Here is a 10,387-nt window from a genome sequence, read left to right as displayed (position 1 = left end):
AGTCTTCTTCGTCTGTGTACTTTTGGCGGTTGGCAACAAACTTTAAAGTGTGTTACCATCACCAACTGGACTGGAATGTGGACCTCAGTTCATCTTTCAATCTCCGACGTGGGTATATGCTCTTAAAAACCAACGAGGAGATGGGATAGGCGGGACTTGGAGTGCGTGAAGCATAAAAATAGAACCAAGTTATATTGTAGCGCCTGGCTACGCAGATGCGCGAGAGCAGTGTGGGTGCAATGATTGAATAACATAATAACAACTTCTCCTGTAAGAAGACCACCAATTTCATTAAGGTCTTATTGGTCAAGGTCACACCAGTCAGTATTATGTAAGCCTATCAGCAGTCAATATTCCCAGGATGTTCATTGTAGAACCCCAGCAAGAGCATACCAAAACCAGTACAGTATGAAGATAGGCAGAAACTGCTTCTCCAATAGAAATCCCCGATCACACTTGTAGGGGACGTTGGCTAGCTAAGCTCATGCGTAGGGGACGTTGGCTAGCTAAGCTCATGCGTAGGGGACGTTGGCTAGCTAAGCTCATGCGTAGGGGACGTTGGCTAGCTAAGCTCATGCGTAGGGGACGTTGGCTAGCTAAGCTCATGCGTAGGGGACGTTGGCTAGCTAAGATCATGCGTAGGGACGTTGGGCTAGCTAAGATCATGCGTAGGGACGTTGGCTAGCTAAGATCATGCGTAGGGGACGTTGGCTAGCTAAGATCATGCGTAGGGGACGTTGGCTAGCTAAGATCATGCGTAGGGGACGTTGGCTAGCTAAGCTCATGCGTAGGGGACGTTGGCTAGCTAAGATCATGCGTAGGGGACGTTGGCTAGCTAAGCTCATGCGTAGGGGACTTTGGCTAGCTAAGATCATGCGTAGGGGACGTTGGCTCGCTAAGCTCATGCGTAGGGGACGTTGGCTAGCTAAGCTCATGCGTAGGGGACGTTGGCTAGCTAAGCTCATGCGTAGGGGACGTTGGCTAGCTAAGCTCATGCGTAGACCCAATGACGTGTTTCTAACGGTCATCTCGTGACGAACTGTGTAGGCCGGCAAATCAAAAGGCACTCCTTCGATATAAAGTTGTTTTTGACGAAAATTAAAACGTGTCAGTTCGTCACTTTCATGAGGTTGGAGTAATAACATGTTCAACTACTTAAGACATTGGCTCAAATCTAGGTTGTGCCTTTAGATTTCAAGAAAATTAACAGCTAAGGAAGAATTTTTCACTTCTCTCATTGACTTCTCAAACCCCTGCTTGGTTTGTTTTGCAAGCGTTCCCAGAAGCCTTGTGATGTTGCGTCTCTGGGTTTAGAAACTCTGTGAGCATATCACAGACAGAAAGAGAAATCCAGACTAGTCGTTGGGCCTGTCCGGGGGTATCGTTGGACGGGCCACAGTGTCCCCCGACCCAGCCCTGTCTCATTCTCCAGTATCTATGCTAAAATAGTCTATGTGCCTAGGGGGCTAGGGTCAGTCTGTTATATCTGGTGTAATTCTCCTGTCTTATCTGGTATCCTGTGTGAATTTAAATATGCTCCCTCTAATTCTCTCTCCCTTTCCCTCCTGGATGACCTGAGCCCTAGGGTCATGCCTCAGGACTACCTGACCTGATGACTCCTGGATGTCCCAGTCCACCTGGTCGTGCTGCTGCTCCAGTTTCAATTTTTCTGCCTGTGGCTAGGGAACCCTGACCTGTTCACCCAATATGCTACCTTGTCCCAGACGTGCTGTTTGACTCTCGCACCGCACCTGCTGTCTCAATCTCTGAATGCTTGGCTATGAAAAGCCAACTGACATTTACTCCTGAGGTTGACCTGTTGCACCCTCAACAATCACTGGGATTATTATTTGACCCTGGTGGTCACCAGTGAACGTTTGAACATCTTGAAGAACAATCTGGCCTTAAATAGCCATATACTCTTATAATCTCCACCCGGCACAGCAAGAAGAGGACTGGCCTCCCCTCAGAGCCTGGTTCCTCTCTACCCGGCACAGTCAGAAGAGGACTGGCCTCCCCTCAGAGGCTGGTTCCTCTCCACCCGGCACAGTCAGAAGAGGACTGGCCTCCCCTCAGAGCCTGGTTCCTCTCTACCCGGCACAGTCAGAAGAGGACTGGCCTCCCCTCAGAGCCTGGTTCCTCTCTAGATTTCTTCCTAGGTTCCTGTCTTTCTAGGGAATTTATCCTAGCCATTGTGCTACTACAGCTGCATGCTGTTTGTGGTTTTAGGCTGGGTTTCTGTATAGCACTTTGTGACATCTGCTGATGTAAAAAGGGCTTTAAAAATACATTTGATTGATTGACTTCACAGAGGAGGCGTTCCCTAACGGAAATATGCAAATACATTCTACAACGCGTCAATAGGATCTCGCAAGCTTGTGCTTGGCTCTGCCCCCCCCCCCTGCTTGCTTGTTCTGACCCTATGCTTAATTTGCTCCCACTAGTGATGAGGTTTTCCAGCCAATTGTGCCGAAAATAGGTAAATTACTCGAGGCTTTGATCAACCTGTACAGTAGTGGCACCTGTTGGCGATATTTTTTTAGAGCAGCCAAATTATATTTAAAAAAAAAATGTTACCCCTTTTTCTCGGTATCCAATTGGTCTTGTCCCAACGCTGTAACTCACATACGGACTTGGTAGAGGCGAAGGTCAAAAGCCGTGCGTCCTCCGAAACACAACCGTACTGTGTCAGTGTGCACTGCGCCCGGCCCGCCACAGGGGTCGCTAGTGCGCGATGGGACAAGGACATCCCTGCTGGCCAAACCCGGGTGATGCTGGGTCTGCTGCGACAGAGCCTGGACTTGAACCAGGATCACTGGTGACACAGCTAGCACTGCGATGCAGTGTCTTAGACCACTGTGCCACTCGGGAGGCCTGAGCAGCCAAATTGTTATCTATGACGTCCCCGTAAGGTGTTCGCTGCGTAGCCTTTTTTTTTCTTCTACCAAACCAATCAGGTGGTTGTTCGATGAAACGAACCTTCAGACGTCATTGATCACGTGCTTCTGATAAAGTGATTCAAGCAATGAGCACACCGCTTGTACACGGCTTATGTCTCAATCACACCGACAGCGTCATCGCGCAAAATGTCACGCAGCATCATCTGGATATGTATGTATGCAGCAAAAAGTTCAACATTCACCTTCTGCTGCCATTTCTGTCAAGCCATCCACGGCATACTATTTGATTGATGTGTTCGATAAATCCAACGTGTTCAGAGCGCACTGCAACTGCCTCTTCAACGCAATGCTGCAAGGCAAACGCAGCGTTTCAGTGGAAATTAATGTACATCTGGTGTACCAAAACGGCAATGAAGCTGTCGGTGTGATCGAGGGCGTTTGACTCGGGCATCAAACGTAACATCACTAGCTCCCACTGTAAACGACACAGGTGAACTATGTTAGGGTTAGTTAGTTAGTTAGTTAGTTAGTTAGTTAGTTAGTTAGTTAGTTAGAATTATCTTTGAGCAGTGCAGATATGAGAAATGTGCTTTCTGGAAAGGGAGGGAGACCTAGTCAGATGTACAACTAAATGCATTCAACTGAACTGTGGTTTCCCCTTTCTATTTCTCTCCTGACGGCCACGACATGTTCCCTCTCCTGCTACTACTTGTCCTCCTGATGTCACATACCTCTGCTGTTGTTTTAAGCAGCTTAACTTCAGTTCCAATAGATATTTCGTCTTGTGGGTTTGGAGCCAAGGAGCATCTGTTGTAAATAATTATACTGTGTTGAGCTCGTTGTGGCCCTGCTACACTACAGACATTGAGGGAATGCTTCCTTTGAAATCAATGGGATTATGCTGAGCCGGTTCGAAAGCGGGGAGGGAGGAGAGCCCTTCTCAAACGGAACAGTCATTTGTGCTGCTTGGTCATGTTGTCAACAAGGTAGCATGGTGTATCGTCCAGAAACATACAACATTTTTTTTTACCATAAAATAAATGTTTTGAATTGTCTTAGTATTTTCCCATTTTTGAAGAAAGATAAAGTGTTTTTAATCAAAAACCAATCCCTTCTGCATGGGAAAACACACAATCCTGCTAATTACTACACGTGCTTAATTACATCACTTTTGTTTTGAGCCAATTTAGCCATGGAATTTGAACAGGGAACCTGGCTCAACCCAAGGAGGAAGCCCGGTTCCAAATCGAATGCGTTCAACTTTCTGCCGAAGAAAAACACGCCTACACGGGCGCCCGGGCAGGATTAATCAAACCCCTCAATGAAAGATGATGAAAGATAATGTTGCGTCAGCGTCCAAACGGAAGAATCGACGAGGTTCCATTTTGGAAGGCTGACAGGCACCTTCATTCTATCTTGTAAATTGAAATAATGAGAAATAAAGTTAATTTTGGTTGCATTATGGTCTCCACTAGACACCACTGGCTATTTGACTAAACTTGATGGAAGTCAAGAAAATACTAACTAGTAGAAACTCTAGATTACGTTGACAATGTAAACAAAAGAAACGTGTAATTCGAGGATTATTTAGTACAGGGATCATCAACTAGATTAATCTGCGGGTTGATATTTTTCTTGAGCAGATGGGAGCCGGAACGTAATTGCAAATAATAACCCCAAACAGATATAATATTTGACTCAAAACATAAATCATTTCAGACTTCGCTTACATTTGTATATGATCACCTGTCTTTCTGTTATGAGTTGGACAGACTTGGGAACAGATTTGAGTCACTTGGAGCTGATTTCCTGTTATTTTACAGTCTTCAATGTCCAACAAATAATTTACACAAAAAAACATAGGGGGGTAAAAACCACCAAATTCGACACAGTGGGCTGCCAGTTCGTGAACCCTGATTTAGTACAACCACTAGCAACAATATAAGAGTACTTGCTAAAAACTGGACCAAAGCTATTGTACTGACACATAACGGATGATTATGGTACAGTAGAGGGAATTAGAAGAGCAACGTTTTCCCCCAAAACAACACGCTCTGTGTCGCTGGTAGAACGCAGTGCTGCTGGCATTGTAACGCGACGCTTATAGTGGATCTAAAGCGTTAGCGAGCTCACACACTCCCGTTAGCGTTAACATTTGTAGTTAAGAATGAATGGGCAGTTAGCACGCTGGTTAGCAATGTTAGCCGTTTCCTTTAATTAAACCCCCGTAACCTGGACATCTCTTCCCATGAAACCCCCCTTAACCCGGACATCTCTTCCCATTAAACCCCCCTTAACCCGGACATTTCTTCCCATTAAACCCCCCTTAACCCGGACATCTCTTCCCATTGTACCCCCCTTAACCCGGACATCTCTTCCCATTAAACCCCCCTTAACCAGGACATCCACCTCATCCCTGTTCTGATCAGACATTAAATTAAATGTCATAGAGATCTATAATTCATGAGTGATTCCAAATTATATTATAAATAACCTCTGCTCCTCCTCTCCTTCCCTCCAGACTCCCTGCAGCTCTCTGTCTCTGAAGAGGAGGTTCCCCCTGAGCAGCAGCACTGTGAGCAGGAGTGGAGCCGCAGTCTGGAGCAGGAGAACTCAGAGACCAAACAGATTAAAGAGGAACAGGAGGAAGTCAGGACCAGTCAGGAGGAAGAGCAGCTTCGAGGGGCGGAGCCTGATATCATAGGGTTCATTTTCTCTCCTTCCTGTGTGAAAAGTGAATGTGATCAGGAGGACCAAACCCAGACTGTGGAGAACAGAGAGAGTGACTCTAAACCAGTGGATCTCAAATCTTTTGTCCATGTGACCCACTTAAATGGTCTTGACCTTCCAGATAATGACAGCAATACCTCAAGTCACAGTACAGCCGTAAGCAGCGACACAGTGGGACTTGACAGCAGCCCACCATTGGATCCCAGCCCATTGGAGAAACACTGTTCCAAACTCAGCACCACGTCTAGAAGAACTCACCACTGCCATGACTGTGGTGCAAAGTTTCCTCTGAAAGCTGACCTGCAGAGACATGTGACTTTCCCCAAGAAGATACCCAGTGAATGTAGATTCTGCAGAAAACGCTACAACTCCACCTGTAAACTGAAGGCCCATGTCCGACGCTGTCACAGTGGGAAACACTGCACCTGCCCTGTTTGTGGAAAGACCTTCAAATACAAAGGCTATCTTTCCAAGCACTTAAGGATTCACACAGGAGAGAAACCATTCAACTGTGGTGACTGTGGGAAAAGCTTCACTCAGAAGGGGAACCTAACTGAACATGTACTGATTCACACAGGAGAGAAACCTTTTAGCTGTGGTGACTGTGGGAAAAGCTTCAGTCTCAAGAAGACACTAACGGATCATATACGAACTCACACAGGAGAGAAACCATTCAGCTGTGGTGACTGTGGGAAAAGCTTCAATAAGAAGGGACACCTTTCCGTGCATCAACTGACTCACACAGGTGAGAAACCTTTTAGCTGTGGTGACTGTGGGAAAAGCTTCAGTCAGAAGGGGAATCTAAGCATTCATAAACTGACTCACATAGGTGAGAAACCTTTTAGCTGTGGAGAATGCGGGAAAAGCTTTGGGCTCAAGCGACACCTAACCATGCATAAACTGACTCACACAGGAGAGAAACCATTTAGCTGTGGAGACTGTGGGAAAAGCTTTAATCGCAAGGAGGTCTTAACCATGCATATACGGACTCACACAGGAGAGAAACCATTTATCTGTGGTGACTGTGGGAGGAGCTTCAGGCATAAAGGGTCCCTTAAGATACATATATTGTCTCACACAGGAGAGAAACCATTTAGCTGTGGTGACTGTGGGAAAAGCTTCAATCAAAGGGGTAACCTTAACATGCATATACGGACTCACACCAGAGATAATTCATTTTGCTGTGGAGAATGTGGGAAAAGCTTCAATCAGAGAGGGAACTTAACCACACATATACAAACTCACACCAAAGATAATTCATTTCGCTGTGGTGACTGTGGGCAAAGCTTCAATGAGAAGGGGCACCTAACTGAACATATACGGACTCACACAGGAGAGAAACCATACAGGTGTGGTGACTGTGGGAAAAGCTTCATTCAGAAGGCGGACCTAAGGAGGCATATCCTGACTCACACAGGAGAGAAACCACATGGCTGCTCCGTCTGTGGTAAAAGATTCACTCAGAAGTCTCATCTGCTGAGGCATGTGGATAAAATCCACAAAGGAAGAAAACAGGACAGAAACTGAAAGGGGAAAGAACATTCGGACAAAGAGATTATCTGTTAGGAAGCAACAGCGATGTGGCCCTTATCAAATATGCAGACGACATGGCTCTGGTTGCTTGCCTGGAGGTCAAGTCCATCTCCAGCTACTCCCAGTTCATTGACTGCCTCTTGACGTGGTTTGACAATATCTTAGGAGCTCAGTTTGGGTCTTAACTTACTATTAAGACTCAGAATAGTAGAATACACCAGGTCCAATTTAGACATTTGGATCAGCACGTTGTTTGTCTCTGACAGTCACTCAATTAGCAATTTTAGATTGGAAGTTAGTCTAGCCAGCTATCTAGTAATCACTGCTGAATACCGACCAGGCAGGGAATGTGCCCAGGGGCCCATATTAACATGGAATAAGTCATTACGGCAGGGGGGTGGCAGGTAGCCTTGGGCCAGTAACCGAAAGGTTGCTAGATCGAATCCCTGAGCTGACAAGGCAGTTAACCCACTGTTCCTAGGCCGTAATTGTAAATAATAATTTGTTCTTAACCGACTAACCTTAAATAAAGGTTAAATAAAAAATGACAAAATGTGTAGAATAGCAGGAAATTATTTTTAAAACATACATTTCTCTTCACCATCAGAGGGGTTGTCATGTTTTGTCATTGGTTATCATGTCTTGTCTCTGTGCTTCCCTTCTATTCGTTTCCCTCTGCTGGTCTTATTAGGTTCTTTCCCTCTTTCTATCCCTCTCTTCCCCTCCCTCTCTCCCTCTCTCGCTCTCTCTCCTTATCGTTCCGTTCCTGCTCCCAGCTGTTCCTCATTTACTCTTTTCACACCTGTCCCCTATTTTGCCCTCTGATTAGAGCCACTATTTCTCCCTCTGTTTTCCGCTTCTGTCCTTGTCGGATCCTTGTATGATGTTCGCTGTTCTGTGTCCTTGTCTCGCCCTGTCGTGTTTTATCTTCTTCAGATGCTGCGTGTGAGCAGGTGTCTTAGTCTGCTACGGTCGGTGCCTTCCCGAAGCAACCTGCAGTCTATGGTCGAGTCTCCAGTCAGTCCTCGCTACTACGAGTGGATTTCAGTTTTTCCTGTTTTGTTTTCTCCTGGATATATCCAGGATTATTACTTTTGTCATATACTGGAATAAAGACTCTATTTTCGTTAAGTCGCTTTTGGGTCCTCATTCACCAGCATAACAGGGGTAGTCATGTTTTACCGCGAGGTGGGGGGCACCCCAACCAAATCTCTCAGGGCCCCAAAAGGCAGGAGCCGGCCTTGGATTTACTTTTGTAAAACACATTTCTTTGGTTTGAATGATGATCAAACACTACAGATTAAGATTCCTTTATTGTCCAATTGTACAGTTCCAAATTCAACTCCTGCTTCCATGTCAACCCCTCCTAAAGCGACACATTCAGAAAGTATTCAGACCCCTTAACCTTTTACTTATCAATCTCCCCTACACACGATACCCCATAATGACAAAGCAAAAAAAAAATATATATATATTTTTACTTAAATATTATTGTTATTTTTTAAAATTCATTAAAAATTTAAAAAACAGATACCGTATTTACGTAAGTATTCAGACCCTTTGCTATGAGGAGACTCGAAATTGAGCTCAGGTGCATCCTGTTTCAATTGATCATCCTTGAGATGTCACTACAACTTTGATTGGAGTCCACCTGTGGTAAATTCAATTGATTGGACACGATTTGGAAAGGCACACACCTGTCTATTTAAGGTCCCACAGATGACAGTGCATGTCAGAGCAAAAACCAAGCCATGAGGTCGAAGGAATTGTCCGTAGAGCTCCGAGAAAGGATTGTGTCGAGGCACAGATCTGGGGAAGGGCACCAAAACAAGTAGCAGCATTGAAGGTTCGAAGAACACAGTGGCCTCCATCATTCTTAAATGGAATAAGTTTGGAACCACCAAGACTCTTCCTAGAGCTGGCCCCCTGGCCAGACTGAGAAATCGGGGGAGAAGGACCTTGGTCAGCGAGGTGACCAAGAACCCGATGGTCACTCTGACAGAGCTCCAGAGTTCCTCTGTGGAGATGGGAGAACCTTCCAGAAGGACAACCATCTCTGCAGCACTCCACCAATCAGGCCTTTATGGTAAAGTGGCCAGACGGAAGCCACTCCTCAGTAAAAGGCACATGACGGCCCGTTTGGAGTTTGCCAAAAGGCACCTAAAGGACTCTCAGACCATGAGAAACAAGAGTCTCTGGTCTGATGAAACAGATATTGATATCTTCGGCATGAATGTCAAGCGTCACGTCTGGAGGAAACCTTGAACCATCGCTACGGTGAAGCATGGTGGTGGCAGCATCATGCTGTGGGGATGTTTTGCAGAGGCAGCGACTGGGATCAAGGATCAAGGGAAAGATGAACGGAGCAAAATACAGAGATCCTTAATGAAAACTTAATCCAGAACGCTCACAATCTCAGACTGGGGCGAAGGTTCACCTTCCAACATGACAACGACCCTAAGCACTCAGCCAAGATAACGCAGGAGTGGCTTCGGGACAAGTCTCCAAATGTCCTTGAGTGGCCCAGCCAAAGCCCGGACTTGAACCCGATCTAACATCTCTGGAGAGACCTGAAAATAGCTGTGCAGCGACGGTCCCATCCAACCTGACAGAGCTTGAGAGGATCTTCAGAGAAGAATGGGATAAACTCCCAAAATACAGGTGTGCAAAGCTTGTACCTATATATCCAAGACGACTCAAGGCTGTAATCGCTGCCAAAGGTGCTTCAACAAAGTACTGAGTAAAGGGTCTGAATACTTATGTAAATGTGATATTTCCATTTACTTGTAATCAATTTGCTAAAATGTCTAAAAACCTGTTTTTGCTTTTTTATTATGGGGTATTGTGATGTCATCTGGGGTATTGTGATGTCATCATGGGGTATTGTGATGTCATCATGGGGTATTGTGATGTCATCATGGGGTATTGTGTGTAGATTGAAGAAGGGAAAAAAATATTTAATTCATTTTAGAATAAGGCTGTAACGTCACAATGTGGAAAAGACGAGGGTTCTGAATCATTTCTGAATGCGTTGTATATAGGAGGTTGGAGCAGGGGGCTGCCATAATATGACTCCTGTGAAGCAGTTGTTGTGGGGGGTTAAGGGCAGGACAGCAGGTATGGCATCTCGGATTTGATAGCAGCAACCTCTCACTGCTTGGGATTGGAACCCTCCGTTTGCCTCAAAAACGCTAAGCTACCTACCGCCTGTTGATGGACAGTAT

The 10,387-nt window shown here is 45.7% G+C and overlaps 1 protein-coding gene across 1 annotated transcript; it reads left to right on the top strand.

Moving 5' to 3' along the window:
- The first annotated feature begins 3,310 nt into the window (after positions 1-3,310).
- LOC124008865 (gastrula zinc finger protein XlCGF57.1-like) lies at positions 3,311-7,898 on the top strand. The gene is made up of 2 exons (XM_046320449.1): positions 3,311-3,322; positions 5,433-7,898. The coding sequence occupies exons 1-2, from the start codon at positions 3,311-3,313 to the stop codon at positions 7,155-7,157; spliced, it is 1,737 nt and encodes a 578-aa protein (XP_046176405.1). The 3' UTR covers positions 7,158-7,898.
- Positions 7,899-10,387: the final 2,489 nt, after the last annotated feature.

The sequence above is a fragment of the Oncorhynchus gorbuscha genome, linkage group LG21 (assembly GCF_021184085.1).
Source record: "Oncorhynchus gorbuscha isolate QuinsamMale2020 ecotype Even-year linkage group LG21, OgorEven_v1.0, whole genome shotgun sequence".
NCBI lineage: Eukaryota > Metazoa > Chordata > Actinopteri > Salmoniformes > Salmonidae > Oncorhynchus > Oncorhynchus gorbuscha.
The sequence above is the reverse complement of the archived record's forward strand: the minus strand, read 5'-3'. Positions and strand labels throughout refer to the sequence as shown.